This window comes from Antedon mediterranea, chromosome 3, assembly GCF_964355755.1.
Source record: "Antedon mediterranea chromosome 3, ecAntMedi1.1, whole genome shotgun sequence".
NCBI lineage: Eukaryota > Metazoa > Echinodermata > Crinoidea > Comatulida > Antedonidae > Antedon > Antedon mediterranea.
The window spans coordinates 27021927-27040428 of record NC_092672.1 but is presented as its reverse complement, the minus strand read 5'-3'; the positions used below and the strand labels follow the sequence as shown (position 1 = coordinate 27040428).

The window sequence follows — 18502 nt, the reverse complement described above, 5'->3', positions numbered from 1 at the left end:
AAACGTAGTTTTATTTCCAGACTTTCTTCACAATACAAACACCAATAGCGGTGGCGCTGTGTGAGAAATGCAGGGTCAATAACAATTCTGCTCACAGCTGTTTCAAACATACGAATTAAGTCATGCGCCCTCAACGTTACAAGTCGTATCGCTGGAGTAACAATACATAAACAATTACTTACAAATCCACGTGTGCAGAGTGGAGTCAAACGTCATTTAAAGACATGTTTTAAACAGCCAATGAGAATGAGATAAAAAAATAAAGGGTCGCTAAAAATATGAATATTCATTAAAGAGTCCCTGGATGAAACAAGCACGTTGTCGTTTTGTTTTTTACAAGGAATGTAACGCTGAAAATTAATGGAAGGGTGGACCATAAAATACAAGCATATACCAATACGCACGTGAGTGACATTTCCAAATTTGGTACATGTTTGTTTGTCCGTATCTTTAAAAAATGTAATTTTCACTCTAATTCTTTGGTACTGCATGATAATTTAGTTATCTGTGAATGTTATAACATAGTAATGGTCGAGAGGTGATGGTTGAATTTTTGAGCTATGGCCGTTTCAAATTGTGTCATTTTTAGGCTTAGGCTTGTGTCTACTCTAGTTGCAACACTGCCTTTCATGTGACAGCTGACCCAAATGAGTTTGGAAATGTTACATTATATTAATTATTTAGGCCTGGCTGGGTAGGGTAGGCATATACCAATAATAGGCCCTATTTTTATTTTAATACTAGGCCTAGGCCCTAGCTAGACCTGTGCTCTCTAGCAGCCTACTACAGAGAAGCAGCTTTCCGGCTTAGTTAGCCTGGCCTTGAGTAGGCTAGCCTACTACTAGCCTAATAGGTATTAGTAGGCTACCTAATTAAAATTATGCCCAGGATCTACGCCTAGGCCTAGGCCTATATATTTTTAATATTATTTAATCAGTATAATTAATTTTAGTTTTAATAAATTTACAGTATTCATTACAAAAACTGTAAATTTAATATTATGAGGATTATATATACCATGTATGCAATGACATAGGGAATATTATAGGCCTACCCTGTATGTAATAATTACAATATAAATAATGACAAGCATCATATTAACATTCGGTTTTGCTCATCACTGCATATTCAAATTATTATGCAATCATATTAAATTTAATAAGTTAGGTTAATTTTATAAAATTGTTATAATAATTATTAATGTTATACTATTGTAGGTAGCCTACATATATAGAGCAGTAACCTGAAGTGGCTAAGCAGATTTGGACCATACCTACCATCTATATAGGTAAGATTATTTTGCTGTTCAAGAAGTAGCAAATATTAAATTGTGTTTACCATGCTATTAATTTTCAATATTAACAATCAATCACTACCTCTGGCTGGGTAGGCTAGGCCTATATTATAGGCCCTATTTTTATGTTAATATACTAGCTAGACCTGTGCTCTCTATCACTAGCAGCAGCCTACAGAGAAGCAGCTTTCCAGCTTATTTAGCCTAGCCTAGAGCAATTAGGCTAGGTATAAGTAGACTACCTAATTAGGTCTAGGCTCTACGCCTATATATTATTATTTAATTATTATTAAATTTAATTTAATATATTTACAGTATTTATTTGAATAATGTTTCTTATGAGAATACCTGGTTATATATACCCTATGCAATGACATAAGGCATATATGCCTTCCCTGTATGTAATAATTACAATTATTATAAATAATGAATTTTAACATTCGTTTTTGCTCATCACTGCATATTCAAATTTGTTTGTATGCAACCATATTAAATTTAATAAGCTAATTTTAAGTAATTCTTATAATAATGTTTTACTATTTTGTAGGTACATAGCGGCAACCTGAAGTGGCAAAAACATTTTAAACAGATTTGGACCAATACCTAGCAGCCTACCATCTATATACAGTAGGTAAGTTTATTTTACTGCTCAAGAACTAGTAAATTTTAAATTGTGTTTACCATGCTATTAATTTTCAATATTAACAATCAATCACTACCAGTGGCTGGGTAGGCTAGGCCTATATTATAGGCCCTATTTTTATTTTAATATACTAGCTAGACCTGTGCTCTCTAACACTAGCAGCCTACATAGAAGCAGCTTTCCAGCTTATTTAGCCTAGCCTAGAGCAATAGGCTAGGTATAAGTAGACTACCTAATTAGGTCTAGGCTAATATATATTATTATTTAATTATTATTAATTTTAGTTTTAATATATTTACAGTATTTTATTTAAATAATGTTTATTATGAGAATACCTGGTTATATATACCCTATGCAATGACATAAGGCATATATGCCTACCCTGTATGTAATAATTACAATTATTATAAATAATGAATTTTAACATTCGTTTTTGCTCATCACTGCATATTCAAATTAGTATGTATGCAACCATATTAAATTTAATAAGCTAATTTTAATTAATTCTTATAGTAATGTTTTACTATTTTTAGGTACATAGCGGCAACCCGAAGTGGAAAAATCATTTTAAACAGATTTGGACCAATACCTATACCTACCATCTATATTATAGGTAAGTTTATTTTACTGTTCAAGAACTAGTAAATTTTAAATTGTGTTTACCATGCTATTAATTTTCAATATTAACAACCAATCACTACCACTGGCTAGGCTAGGCTAGGCCCTATTTTTATTTTAATATACTAGCTGGACCTGTGCTCTCTTGCACTAGCAGCCTAAGAGAAGCAGCTTTCCAGCTTATTTAGCCTAGCCTAGAGCAATAGGCTAGGTATTAGTAGGCTACCTAATTAGGCCTAGAGGATATTATTAATTTTTATTTTTAATATATTTACAGTATTTATTACAAATAATGTTTATTATGAGGATACCTGGTTATATATACCCTATGCAATGACATAAGGCATATATGCCTACCCTGTATGTAATAATTACAATTATTATAAATAATGAATTTTAACATTTGTTTTTGCTCATCACTGCATATTCAAATTAGTGTGTATGCAACCATAGTAAATATAATAAGTTAATTTTAATTAATTCTTATTATAATGTTATACTATTACTATTAATATTTTTTAGGTACATAATAATATAGTATAGCGGCAACCCAAAATGGCTAAAACATTTTAAACAGATTTGGACCAATACCTATACCTACCATCTATATAGGTAAGTTTATTTTACTGTTCAAGAACTAGTAAATTTTAAATTGTGTTTACCATGCTATGAATTTGTAACTTTAACAATCAATCACTAACACATGTACAGTACAGCAGTAGTACTATCAATCAATAGTAATTAGTTAGTAATTGAAATATAGACATACTATAGTATTACTTTTACATGTTCATTATCATTAGGCATTGTTAAAAGGAAATCAATACAATGCAATATTCCTTTAACATTTAAAAATGTACAATATTTTATGATCATTAATGTTAATGAATCATTCTTTGTTGGCTTTCTTGCATTTGTTGGGTTTTATTATTTCATTTTGTATCATTGGAGATGTGAAAGTCAGATGAGTCTAAGTTTGACTCTAATCCACACTGCTGTTTTGTGACGGTTGAGTTCGGCATGTATTAGCTCCCCGCCTTGTTCAGAGACCACCTTCCATTCTCTCATGAATGCAATAGCATGGTGCTCAAGCATATGTAGCTGTATTACACCTGGTGCAATATGCCTGTATTCTGCTAAAAATACTTGTATCATATTTTTTATGTAATTAAAAAAATACTTAATTTACACATTAATACATTTTATAATTTCAGAAATTTTGTGATGAAAAAGTCAATCTGTGGTGACTGTAGAATGGACCCGAGACCTGACTATCTTAGACATTTAAATAATGAAAAGTTCTGACAATTTTGTTGAATAGAAATGTACAATGTATGATGTAATCTTAATTGAAAATTGGCAGTTTTTAAACTATGTATATAAATTAGGATGAGAAAACAGTTATTTGATTATGAGGTATGTTCATTTAAATAAATTTGTTAGTATAAACTTTCAAAAAGAGTGAAGATATAAGGAAGAAAAGCAGATTATGGAGCAGCTGTACCAAATAAAAAAACTGTTCCCTTAAACGCCAGTGTGTTCTTTCACTTGTGAATGTAGTTTTTGCTGTTGTTGGTGTAGCATGCCAAGCAATTTGTTTCATGCCCTGTTAATTTAAATGTTAGCGTGGTAGTATACAGTATCCATTGCAAATTCGTGAATGGCAGGTTGTACAAATGTATATAGGTTGTGATTTTACATTTGTTAGATTTAGTGCAAATTTGTGACGGCTTTTCATATTTTAAAAATTGTATTTTTTATCTTTTTCTTTAAATTTTGTTCCACAACAAAAGCAAGTAGAACGTAAAGCCTTTTCGTGAAACTGTGATGCCTACAAAAATGAAAAGAAATGTTAATTTTACCAACCTTTAATTTTATATTATATTTATCATACAGTAGTTTGAGTATTTTTGTATAGGCTTTAATTTTAAGGGCCTAGCCTAGGCCTGGTAGTTAGTAGTTTTACTAAATTTTTACATTTATGATGAATTATATTCAGTTGAAATAAATACAATGATAATAATTAAGCTTATTATTTAATATATTGTAAATTAAAATGATGTATAGCATGATTACACTACTTATACGTACCAACTAGGCCTAGCTACAACCTAGGCCTAGTTGCGTACAGCCTAGCGAGCGGTTATCAGACGCGTTCATCGACCTCTCGCCAAATACGCTGTTTCGCATTTAACAAAACAGTCGAGTTTTTCAATGAAAATTTCTTGAGATTTTCACCGTCACCTCCTAACAATTCAATGTCTCATGTAAGCATATATAATCAAACTTTTACCTAGATTTTCCAAGTATTTATGAAAATTACGAATAAAAACAAAAAGTGTACAATTTGACAAGCATTTTTTCAAACTTTCCATTGTTTACATTTGCTAGGCCGATCGATGTTAATTTTTAAAACTTCCGGGTGTAAATAATTTCGTAAACTTGGTGTTATGCTAAATTACTTATTATTTCCAAAAAATCGGTAATTAAAAAACTTATTTTCTAACAAATAGTATAAAAATGGTTTTATAATATTTATGACGAAATTGATTAAAATAATTTAAAGTGTAGTTATAAAAGTTGCAAATGTCGCGAAAGTTGAACGAGATTCAACCACTCGCGCGGCGTCACGCTCAGGCACATATCGCCGTCTGACAATATTGAGGGCGCTTGACTTTTTCTATTTATTTTACATTGGTTGAAACAGCTGTGTGCTGCAAATGTTTGTTTTTAAGTGAATTACCAACAGCAGTGATAAAATACACGTAACGTACGTCATAAGTCATAGAATGTCACAACAATAATTATTTCCATACAGCTGAAAAATAGAATACTAGTAAACAATGTTCAGTCTGAAAGGTTAATATGGTCTGGTAATGGAAGTCTAGGAGCTCACATGAAACTGAAAGCATCTGGTAGCATCAAGTCAGCTGGAGATTCTTATGGTAAGTAGTCTTACAAACTGTGTATTATTTTACTTTAAAAGATCAAAGGTACAGGTGTTGATTAATGTTGTCTGTAAAACTCAGATCTCAGATGTACGGTGCTCGAGTTTTCTCAAATACTGTATCTTAGGTAGTCACTATACTGTAGGCCTAGAATTAGTCAAATTGTCTCACATGACTTTACAACTATCAACTTAACCTTAAATTAATGTGTTATATTTTTAGGTAATCCACAAGTAATTGGCTGGAAGACACCAGCACCTTCTTCTTCAGACTCTGATTACATTTCATCACCCACTTATATTTGCAATACCTGTGATAAGATATACACAACAGAAAGTCATATTGTTATGAGTATGGGCACTGTTGCATTGAGTTTTGACATGTTTCTTGCATGGTTGACTCAAATACATGCATGTTCATTATATTCAACTTAAACGCTATTACCCAACACGCAACGTACAAGCTCAGCCCACTTTGTAGACAAATCGATCTGCGCAATAGTGCGCAAGTGTTACTAATTTTTTTCATTTTTTGATATTAATTGTGCTGTATTTTTTTTACATCTAGGTGGTATTTATTTAATAATGCTACCATAATTATTATACTCCAAATAAAGATGCCTCCCCTCCCCCTAAAAACCCTTTTGAACAATAAATGCACGGGGTGTTTAATCGGATACACATGGCAAGTTACTTCTAGCATTCTGAAAAGAACTGTTGAGCTTGACGTTTATATCAAAATTGTTCTCGTGGACAGCAATAACTAGTACTTGAAATTGAAAAAATAAGTATCAGTTATTGCATAACATTACTGTCTAAGGATAAGTTGTGTAGAGATATGTTTTTTGTTTTAAACATTAGTAATAGTATTTTCTGTTCATCTTTCAACCACATTTTCTATTACAATTAATGTAAATATGTATATTTCGAACAATTTGATACCAAATTTAAGTTTCTACGACCAGTACTTACAGAGATATGAAGATGCCCTGGTATGTGGGTCAAAGGTTAGAAATGGCCTTTCTGATCAATTTTTACTAAAATGCTCCATTAGACGGAATATAAATGCATGCCTTCTGAGCATTTTGAGACCAAAATTGACTTGCTGCGACCAGTGGTTGCCGAGATACAAGTACCTTTATTTATTTGTTCATATAACCCTTGACCCTGACCCTTTGACCTTTTGTAACGTTTTTCAAAATGTTTAACAAATAACAAAATATATATTTCGAACAATTTAAAACCAAATTCAAGTGTCTACGACCAGTAGTTACGGAGATAAATACATGCCCTGGGTTGTGGGTCAGAGGTCAGAAATGTCATTTCCGATCATTTTTAACTAAAATGTCCCATTAGACTGAATATAAATGTATACCTTCTGATCAATTTGAGACCAAAATTACTTCGCTGTGACCAGTGGTTGTTGAGATTTAAGGACATATTGGTGTTGGGTCTTATGACTTTTCACCCTGACCTTTTGACCTTTCGCCACATTTTCAAAATGTGTAACCAAGCCAAAAATGATTGTTTGACCACCCTAAACCAATTTCTGAAGTCAAATTCTCTGGACCTCAAAGTGCATACGAAAGTTGATCTAGCTACTAGAGTAATAATAAACAATCTGTGTGGGGGAATTTTAAAGACAGTACATAATCACAGTACAAAAAAAAAGAAAAATACAGAACAACGCATTTAATATACCGTAATTTATAATGCAACAATGGAATTAATAGAATAAATCCCTTACATATCGAAACTAATATGGAATTAACATCGTGGCAAACTTGTATACCATTGCCTGGCTAACCGGTTATAACCACTTTTCATTGTTTCAGTATTAATTTTTTGTTAATTTTATTTGTCTAATTTTATAATTACAAAATTACTTTTTTATTCTAATTGTAACTAAATACTGTGTATAAGTATACAGTAAGTAGACCCTACTAAATATAGAGATGATTGTATTTTGCTACATGCCAATGTTGAGTTTAAGAGCACTGTTGTTGTCCATTTCTGGAAAAAATAAAATGATTATAATTAAGAAACTCATAATAACTACTCTTATTGATTTAGTTAATATTTAACATCTCATAATGTTAATTACTATCGTACTGTTGTTTTGCCACTGGGCCATTTGAAACTTGCCACTACCGGGTAAATTGCAATTCATGCGACGATTTCAGTACTATCATTTGGAAACGAAGAGGAGTAGTGAAAAGGCTAATACTTACTAGTTACATGCGATAAGTTCAAACCTAAGGCTAGCAGCATTTCCATGCCAAGACATTGGTTGAATCCGTATGAAACGGGCTGTTATCTGCTGCTTAAATAAGTTAGCAAACTCAGTTTTTCCATCAGTGTTCCCAGTAAAAATCTATTTAAAATAAAATACAGATCCTAATTGGTGTAGTTTGTCACTAATACATATCAAGGGGATCATTATCTGTTGGTTTTGTTAAAGATGTATTGTCCCCCTGAAAAAATAATTCCTAAAAAAAATGTTTGTTGAATATTCCATTTTATTGTAACATAATAGTTATCCACTTTGTTCAAAAATTAGATCGGAAAAAAAAATGTATTTACCTGAAAAAAATGTAATTTAATTAAAGCAAAAAATTGTCAAATTGGCTGCCAGCCAATGGATTTTTGGTTGAATTTAACCATTTATTTTTTCATTTTATAAGTGAAAACATTATTTTTTTTATTTTTTTTCTATGGAAGTGATTAACTTTATTAAAACTACAAAATAACATATTCAAAGTCTGATTTAATTAATCTTCATTTTTCATGTTTTGGGGGCCGGGGGGCAATACATCTTTAACGCGTCAAACATGTGTTTTTCACGGAATTTTTTCATTGAATCTCTGCTTCTGCCGTGTAGTGAGGATAGTTTGTCTGTATACTATTTACTTGCCAAATGGAAGCATAATTACAGTTGTTGCTTTATCCGTGTCGGAAAATATGGTGTATAAGTAGTATAAATGTTGGTATTTGTAGCCAGACATAGGACTGTTATAAGTTCCTAACTTGCCAAGACGAGTTCAGTGTCCTGTTGTTAGATTTTCTTGGTGTGACTATATTTGTTAAAAAATGGTTCAGCAGTAATGCTAAGTGCGCAGGCAGAAAACCGTTTTAAAGTTTACAATCATACCAATTCCGTTTCCCGTTCCGAAAAAGAGGGTGTGATTATTTTAGATTTAGTCGGTTTCTTGACACATGGCGAACCTCAACAGCCTGGTTCTCCCTACTAGGATGCTTGGACGGAGTACAATGACGTATGCGCGCTGCAATTAATTTTGTCGGAACTGTCGTTTGTAATTTGTCAACTTATTTTCGTTTTGCCTACGTCGTTGCGTTCTCAAAGTGGGAACCAAGCATATCGGATTGATGATGTTATTTTAATTTTTAGATATTTGGATAATGGAATGCATCTGAAATTAAAAGTGTTAATAATAATTCAAAAGAAGGCAACAATTAAGGGCGTGCTTCCGCAGCCAAAACAGCATTATCGGTTAATGTTTTAATCAATCAGGTAATTAATTAATGCGCATGATCACAAACAATTAATTCTTCAGGTTAAAAGTTATCGCATTTATCCGATAATTATCCGATTTTAGTGAGATAATTATCGGTTAATTTTCCTCGAGTGGAATCAGTTAAACCCCGTTTCTACAAGCAGTTTATCGGTTAATTCTCATTTCTAACGGTTAGTTTTTGGCTGAGGACAAACAGCCTAAGAAACCTTACCGGTGAATCGTCAAAATTATTGACGTCATTGTACTGGCCGCTTTGATTCTTCTTGTATGAAACATTATAACTCGCAACCCATTTGTTCCCACACGCTAGACCTTGTGTAATTATGCCTTTAAGATCATTGTTATCTGTTTGCAAATCGACTTCAATCCAGGGTGAGGTGTCGCTGGATAACGCCATCCAACCTCCTTGTTTGCCATAGCCTTCGTACTTTGTATTCAATCGGGCTCTTGATGGATCGTAGCCACCCTGTTCGTAAGGACTGGATTTAAATGCGCTGTCAGGTACATTTGAATTTCGGATCTTGTCGTCGAGGCCAAACCTTTTAGTTGTCTTACAATCGCTGGACGCCACTTATATAAACATAAAAAGCAGATTATGTCAATACAAAATTCAAAACTTAACTAAAAAGACATCACATTATGCCTAAATTTGAAAAAAAGGTGAAAATTCAAGTTGTGTAACTAAAAACAAACGTAGGCATTTTTAAAGTAGCCTTACTTGATAAGGTTTACATGAATGTACGACCTTACATGAATTTACATGAACAAATCTTACATAGGCCTACATTAATTATTTTTTATATCTACATGAATGTACGGTGTATGGTCTTATTAGATTTACATAAATGAATAAACGTGCGATGAAATTTACATTAATTTACGTAAAAATATCTCATATATATATAGCCAAATTCCTTCACTTGCACTGATGAAGGGCTAGTGTTGCCCGAAAGCTCTGCTAACTTTTCTGACTGTTTACTTTATCGTTTTGATTTAGCTTTTCGCTTTTTATTTTTGTATCTCCATTGAGATCCAGCCATATATATATATATATATATATATATATATATATATATATATATATATATATATATATATATATATATATATATATATATATATATATATATATAAATATATATATAAACACAAGAGGCAAAGAACATTAATTCTAAACCGCCCGGTGATATACTTAAATTTAATTAATTAATTTGAAACGATAAAGATGAGGAAATCTGTGAGAATGAGAAAAAGTCGCCCCAACCGAGACTCGAACTCGGACCGCCTGCTTGATATGCAGATGTCCGAACCATTATATATATATATATATATCATGTTCCGAATATGAGCACTGTTTCTATAATTTACAGTATGATTTATATATATATATATATATATATATATATAAATCGTGGTAAATTCAACGCAGATCATGAAAGCGAAAGTACTCGATACAAAATGTAGAGCCAAATATAAATAAATGATAAAGACGCTAGTAAATTACCAACTGAACATTTTATTGCACTACAGGCTGTTTCATGAGTATGAACTCAATCTTCAGGTATTCACTTGTGACTATCATTCAGAGCCAAGCACCTGAAGATTGAGTTCATACTCGTGAAAACGCCTGTAGTGCAATAAAATGTTCAGTTGGTAATTTACTGGCGTCTTTATCATTTATTTATATATATAATTATATATATATATATGAAATGGAGCGAAACGAATTAATTCTACGAATATTGTTTGGTTTTATATACATCAATTTGTATGAATATGATAATATAAGAATGTACATGAATGAGTAAGAGTATGAATGACTAAGATCAAAATTTAATTGCCTAAACTTAAAAATACTAAAAAAACTTGGATACAAATAGTTTACCTTGAGCAGAGAACATACTACATAAATATAGCATAAATACTAGGACAGTTGATCTAAACATCTTCGTTGAATGACTGATTTATCAAAGGATGTTAAAGAGAATGGCACACAATGTGTGTTTCTAACCTTTATAGTCTTCTTCTCTAATCTTAAAATGAAACTCCCATAATACCGCATCGTGATTGGTAATTATCCACATACAGGTTGTTAATGCTTGGTTTCTACTCAGACGTAAAGCGGAACGTTTGTAATTTTACCAATCACGAGGCATTTGATGATGATCTATCGCGTCGTGATTGGTCGAGGTACTTGCATTGTGCTTTACTCATTGCGTCCTAATGTAAACCAAGTTTTAAAGGTGATGAATAATAATAATTCCACTTGCTTATTTTCAAATCCCTCCTAAAATAAAACAAACATAATCTATTTGTCTTTTATTAATATCCTAGTGTATCCATTATCTTTCAGAGAGCGAGAAGAGGATTATCTCTCACTTTCAATTAAGCCTAGTTATTAGTTTATTTATCGATTAGAAATAACGTAATAAAGTAAACAATTAGTTTGCAGTAAAAAATGCCGAATAAAAACGTGATGATGATTTCAAAACGTGTTTGTTTAATTAATAAACCGTAGCTTTTATAGGCTTAGAGAGATACAGTGGTGAAAAAAGGATTTTGAAATAGAAGGGTGGAGTGCTGAAAGTATCATTGCTTTCGAAATGTATGCACTAATAATATAGTACAGTAGTATAGTACATTTTTACACAATTTTGTCCACATTTTAGAGCATTAGCAGTTCTCGAACGACCTCCTTTTCCTGAGAAATGCGAAAAAATGTAAATTTGTTAATACCAACATGGCCGACTAAACGGGTCAAAAAACAACCCCATGGGACACGATTTGAAAATGTTAACAGCCTGATCTGGTTACTAGACATACTTGGGATTATAAAAAATCACATTAAAAAAATATACCTCAGGGGTGCATGGGAACCCCCATTTCCTACTAGACTAATCCGTTTACTGGTAAATAGGAAGACAGTAACACAAATAATAATTAGTAAAAAAGTAAAATAAAGCCGGTTTTCCACTAGGCGAATCGAAAGTGTTCACTATTGCGCATGTGTATTAACATTTTCATCTGTTTTTTGTGACGTGGACAAATGCGGAACCAATCATAATTAAATTCGATTCGCACGAATATATTATTATTCGATACTGGTTTCTCAGATTTAAAATATTATATATACGGCCATACTGCGTTGAAACGCCGGTTCTCGTCAGATCGCCGAAGTTAAGCAACTTAAACTCTTCGTATGAAATACTTCCATAGAATTGTAAATGTTAGGACCAATCAAGGTGCTTTAAACAGTCCTGGCTTTGTTTGTATCAAACATGTTAGTGGCGGTAATTATCGCTGTTGGTTTCGATTGAATAAAATAAAATAAAATAAAAAAAAAATAAATAAAAAAAATAAATATGGAAAACTATCGATGACCAAAAATTATGTTTATTGGAATGCTACAACTTAATTGTGAATTTAAAGACTTAAGGTACCGTACCGTATAAGTTTCTATCTTGTATAAACGATATTCTCTTGAAGTGTAATTGTGATTCCAAAAATATTTTCACCACTCTCTCAAATTATAAAGAAGTCTACTTTCCAATTTCTGAAATCTTAAGAAAATTTAACTCTTATAATGATAGATGAATGGAGAATTCAATTACAAAATAAATCAAGTCTCCACATCTATGAAACATTAAAATCAAAACATGGACTTGAAAACTACTTTTGATAAAACTAATTTTGAAGGTGCTGCATTAAAATTTAAAGCTCGTTCAAATACTCTACCTTTGAATGATAGAACTGCAAATTGGAATATTGATAATAATAAAAAACGTAAATTATGCGGTACAAATTTGAACGAAGACATCCATCATTTCATTGTCCAGCTTTAAATAATATACGTAATCAGGAATTATTTAATTTATATATGGATATGTATAGAAATGGCAGCAAAGATATGTTTGATACTTGTTATACTTCTCATGAAAATGACAAACTTAAATATATTTTGGGATACTCAAATAATTTAATTGATGAAGAGTGTGAAAATATTTTGGATAGTTTTTGTAAAAGATACCTAAAACAAGCATGGAAATTTCGAAACGATTCACTGAATTCCATGACTCAATAACTATGTTATCTACATTGCTACATTAAGTAAATTGAAAAGGGGTGGGTGAGGGGGGTTGGTGGGTTTACGTAATAACCTGTGTTTAGTCAGGTGATTTTATTTAATACACTTTTACTATATTTTGTTTTGTATTCATTTGTGTAAAGTAATGATCTACTGTATGTATTGGGAGGGGGGGGGGGGGGGTAGGATAGGGGTTGATAGTTGCTTTCGCCTTTTTACTTTTCTGTTAATTGTTATATTTTATATTGTTATTGTAAAGGATGCACCTTTGTGCTAAGTGTGCCACCGATCTAAAGATGTAATTCCAAATAAATAAATAAATAAATGAATTGGGGCCCTAAATAGTGATAAACTAATAATTGATTCTTAATCTTGCAAAAATCAAATCCACTGGGATTTATTTGATATCATAATGTTAGTTTAAATTAGTTTATTAAAAGTCCGTTAACGTGTTTTTGAATTAAGCTTTTATCTAATCTGCTGTCTCTTTTTCGTAAAGAAAGACAGACAAACATGTGCTCTAATTTAACGTGTAGATTATTAGTGCAAGAGGGCATTGAGGCTTCGTATTCAGAAACACGTTACTGATTTATCAAGACTAGATGGTACGCTCGCTTCGCTCGCGTACCATCTAGGTCGTGCCCACAGATGGTTCTTGAATACACAGTAATTTCAGCGTAACAAAACTGGCGATTTCAAATTTACGTACCGCAGGACTATAATACATTTTCGTTTACAGAAACGAATAAATAGACACGATGATTTATGTAGTCAACTAAAATTAGAACCCTGGGAATTACTTCCGAAGGAGAAACTTACCACAAAATGAGTCCAAATTTTTGAATTTGTGTTTTGTATGTAACATTAGGGTTGAGGGATGGGAAAGCGGATAGGTACAAAGAAGAACCATTTTTAAATATATTCTTTATCCACTCAGTAACGAAATATTTTTTTCATGTTTTATAGGCCTATAAATAATATACCTCTAAATACAGTAAAACATTTGCGATTTAATACTTTGTTAAAACTGTCACTGTCATAATCGATTGAAATATTAAAGTACATGTCACGATACACCACTACGACGTTTATATTATTAGTAATTATTAATTAATACAAACGTTGAGAAGGAACTGTTAGTATAAAGTTTATTTGTATATCTAACAGTAGAGCCTATCCACAATCTCTGTAATGACGTTTATTTGTATATATTTGTATATTAGTACATCTAACAGTACGAACTTCACAGTAAGAAATCCTCGATTCAAATAGTTAATAGGTATTTACAGTATTGTCAAAGTATTGCAAGTTTATTCTCAAAGGGCCCATATATTTACCTACCGTATGTGTTAAACCAAGGGCTCATAAATTTACCTACTTGTGTTAAACCAAACTCTGGCAGACTGAGAGATTGGGATGTTCCATTCATCGCAAATCAATACATTTGTATAATCGTATATTAAATCTATCAAAATAGTATTTTTAAAAGAAAATCGGCATGTCTTCAACATTATGATGCTGTACTCTAGCTGTTCAACCGGTTTTCAGTTATTAAAAACAATTATCGTAGGAGGAGATAGGAAAATGCGAAGCTTCCTCGCATTTTTTAGGCGGGTATTTTTCAAGATGGACATCCATTAGACAGTGTATACCACGATCGGAAAACACCCCTATTTGAGGAAAATCGTTGAACCTAAATTCGTTTTAATCGTCAATAACTAATTATCTATCTTAATTTAATTAGTAAACAGGGTTACATCAGGTGGTTAAAATCAGTACCGAAAGTACGAACCAACTTTATATACCATCGAGTAAAAATTCTAAAAGTAAGGCGCGATTTACCGAATTTTGCCTTTACGTAAATTTATATATAGAAGCATAGAATGTCTGTTAATCTGGTCACTTCTACAAAAGCAGTTCAGTCTAAAAGTCTACTTTAGTACGTAAAGAGAAGTTAAACATAACACTAGCAAATAACTTGCATTTCTCTCCATTCATTCATTCATCACCAATTAAAAAGTACTTAATGCACATAAGACTCGTTTTTATATGACTTGCTATATTTAGTTAGGTTCTACCTAGTTGAATTTAATGGCATTATTATATTAATTATATTCCATTCATTCATTAGCTCATACATTATAATATTGTAAAGGTTTAATGTAATTTATTCATCGTGTCGTTTTGCTTGTAAGTAGACCACTTATATTATAGTGATTAAGTTTTCTTCTCTTCATTTTTAGTCGTGTAACGCGACTCTACAGCTCACTATGTCGGTCGGTTGGTCGGTCGGTCGGTCGGTAACCACTAACTTGAGTACGCGACTGCAGCCATATATATGGCCTTGTTCTTTTGACTGCTGCCTTTGAAACAATGTGTTCATTTGTATCGTTTATTTATTTGGTTGTTTGAGAATTTGTAAAGACAGTAAAAAACAAGTTCTATAAGTGCATATAGTCATACATTTAATTTATTTCCATTTCAGCGAAAAAACACAATATTTTTTTAAAACATCAATAAATCACATATTAGAACATAAATTAATTGCCATCATTAAGTTTTTAAGTAAGCTATAATTAGTGTAGATTTTAATTTATATTTTTGTTTATTTTACTAATTGTACCATCAATTAATTAAATAATTGTTTTAAAATTTCTAAATTTAACTGATAAATATCAAGATTTAGTTACTAATTAATACTATATATGCCTATCTATAAGACTGATGCAGTGACTTGTCGAGTCAGGATCGTATCTTCACCATTTTATTTGACATTTATCTGAAAAATATGAAAATTATTAAGAATTAAATTACATTTCACAATATCTCTTTTTTTATTTGTCAAATCATAGTTACACAAAAGTGATTTTTATATAATTGACTAATCTTTTCCCTGTTGACTGTCGGAATAACTGTTTGAATGAAGAATCTTAAATCTTGAAATAATAAAGAGATGATGTTGACAAAGACCAAACCGGTTTTCATTTACCTGATTGTTTAATTCTGTAAAAGATGTTGTTAAATAAATAAAGACAGTAGAACCTTGTACTATTGCATATTGTAATTGTTAATAGGTCCTAAATGAATGTTCTATTGTATTTTAGTCATGAAGACCACCGAGTAAAAATGTTGTGTTGAATACGCAATTTTAATGTCACATAATTTTAGTTTTTTGCTACTACAACAAAGTATGATTGGAAAAAATGTATTTACATTTTTCGAAAAAAAAAAATAGGATTGGGAAACATGTTTTTAAATTTTGTTATTATTACAAAATAGGCTACCGGAAGCCTAATGCCTGGAAGTCAATGGGGTTTGGTTAAATTTAACCGTTTATTTTGTATTTTTTATAAAGTAAATCATTGTTTTGTTCTCTTTTTTAAGAAAAAGATGAATAACTTGATTAAAACTTGAAAATGGTCTATTATAAGTTTGATTGTATTCATCGTAATATATGCTTTGAAGGACAATGAATAATAAATAACATCACCTAACAATGTTCTAACCCAGATGTACAACAGGACAATGTTATATAGCATTGTGTAGATGTAAAAACTTACCAATTGTCACAGTAAAGAAGTTCAAACCTGAGGCAAGGAACGTTATGAAAGTCCGTTGGATGAATTCGCACGTAACGGGCTGTTTTCCTGTCAAATTTCTTGATAACCTCAGAGTTATTATCTTTGTTCCCAACAAACAATATCTATTTAAATAAACAAAAGAGAATTTAGAAATTCGGCCTATTTATCCAAAAGTCTGATCGTTATTTCTGCTTTCTTTTTTTTTTATTTTTAGAGGCAGTATACCTACCTGAGAGCCAGTAGAATCTTCGACGTCGAAATATTTGCCGTCTTTCTTTCCGTATGAAACTGTATACTCCGTAACCCACTGCTCTGCATCCTCTCGTCCTTGGGTAATTATCCCAACGATACCATAAGTCTGTCCCAAATCGACCTTAAGCCAAGAGTTGGAGTCACCCCCTTTGGGCATCCACCCTCCCCTCCCAAAGCTATCGGCCATCGTATTCAATCGGCCTCTTGAAGGTCCATAGCCACCCTCGTTGGAACTGCATGTAAATGAGCTGTCTGAAATTTTTCCGCTATTGGCTTCGAGACCAACTCTTAACGGATTCGTACAGCTGGATGCAACTGCAGGTAAACAAAAAAAGCAATAAATAAATATGTTGTTTATTTGTGCATTGTCACTAAATACAAAATAACACCACATCAAAACAAAAATGATAGAAATCCAATCTATATAATATATTGTAAGTGACACATAACATAATAAAATGTATTACTATCTATCAATAGCATGGGTCTGTATTCAAAGATCTCAAATTAAAAAAGTAAATACACTACCTTTATCACCAAGCACCAATGCGTAGATGATAAATACTAGAACAGTTGATCTTAACATCTTGATTTCCGTTGAAATGACTGGTTTATCAAAGCAGTAGGCCTACCGTAATTTGTCAAAAGTGAATGGTATTTGTCGTCTGTGTATCACATTTTTATACCTTTATACCATGAAATGACACTCCCATAAACTCATAATTTCTATCACTATTGGTCAATATTCACAGAGTTAAAATAAATCCTGACTGAAAAACGCACATGCCTACTCTAAATTCGACATATTTACTTTATAAAAAATCCTTCTTGCAACAAAATGTCCCAGTTGTCTTCCAGCAATGATACCAATTAGGCCTATAATCTATTTGTAATTCATTAACGTCCTAACTTTTTCAGTGTCTTATGGGGAGCGAGGAAAGGATTAGTTTGAGGAATAACATTATATAGGTAATCCATCAAACGCCATTAGGGTTTTCAGTAATATGTTAGTTAAAACAAATATATCGAAACATGACGATTCCAGATTCGTTTGTTTAACTGATGAAACAACTTTAGCGAGAGTGATGTGATATAGGAATTTCCTATGTGTTTACAAATAATATTACGAACAATGCCTTACACATTATATGGATATAACAATAGACAAAATGTTTTTGTCAATTAGTTTCATTTTACAGACAATCTTGTCATTCATTCAAATTTTTTTATTTCAAATATTCATAAACAGTAATATACAGCAAACACAAACAAATCAACCAGAAAATCTTTCACAATAACACATATTAATTTGCACAAACACTGATGAAAGATTTTGGAAGTACATCGTAGACAATGGTTTTAATTAAGCCATTCATAAAATGAGGGAAAGCTATTCGTAACAAATATCATTCTTGCGCTATTGTAACTATGTAGCTTCTATAGCTTACGTTATTAAATCAGTTCAAATTAACTTCATTACATTTACTCCATAACAGTACGCATTAAAGCAATGCGTTTTGAATAACAGGCAATTCACTTCAATGTAA

At 31.7% G+C, this 18502-nt stretch overlaps 1 protein-coding gene and 1 long non-coding RNA gene across 3 annotated transcripts; one reads left to right on the top strand and one right to left on the bottom strand.

Moving 5' to 3' along the window:
* Positions 1 to 102: 102 nt before the first annotated feature.
* LOC140045118 (uncharacterized) lies at positions 103 to 4578 on the top strand. 2 transcript variants are annotated; one of them, XR_011844551.1, is made up of 6 exons: positions 103 to 404; positions 1218 to 1288; positions 1842 to 1925; positions 2471 to 2550; positions 3078 to 3167; positions 3770 to 4578. It is a non-coding gene; the product is annotated as an uncharacterized lncRNA (long non-coding RNA). The 2 variants fall into 2 exon arrangements; XR_011844552.1 differs by having other exon boundaries at positions 103 to 459.
* Positions 4579 to 7490: 2912 nt separating this feature from the next.
* LOC140044234 (lactadherin-like) lies at positions 7491 to 17541 on the bottom strand. The gene is made up of 7 exons (XM_072088712.1): positions 17484 to 17541; positions 16933 to 17270; positions 16683 to 16825; positions 10924 to 10940; positions 9250 to 9608; positions 7758 to 7876; positions 7491 to 7515 (listed from the first exon to the last, which is right to left on the bottom strand). Exons 1-7 carry the CDS (start codon positions 17539 to 17541, stop codon positions 7491 to 7493), a joined length of 1059 nt encoding a protein of 352 aa, XP_071944813.1.
* Between the last annotated feature and the right edge of the window lie 961 nt (positions 17542 to 18502).

What these genes read in the sequence shown, in the direction of transcription:
- LOC140044234 (XM_072088712.1), bottom strand. Translation starts at nt 17,541, where the DNA reads ATGTTAAGATCAACTGTTCTAGTATTTATCATCTACGCATTGGTGCTT. An exon ending in AAGATTCTACTGGCTCTCAG is followed by an intron (nt 16,826 to 16,932) that starts GTAGGTATACTG and finishes TTATTTAAATAG; the next exon opens with ATATTGTTTGTTGGGAACAA. An exon ending in GGAAATGCTGCTAGCCTTAG is followed by an intron (nt 7,516 to 7,757) that starts GTTTGAACTTAT and finishes TATTTTTTCCAG; the next exon opens with AAATGGACAACAACAGTGCT.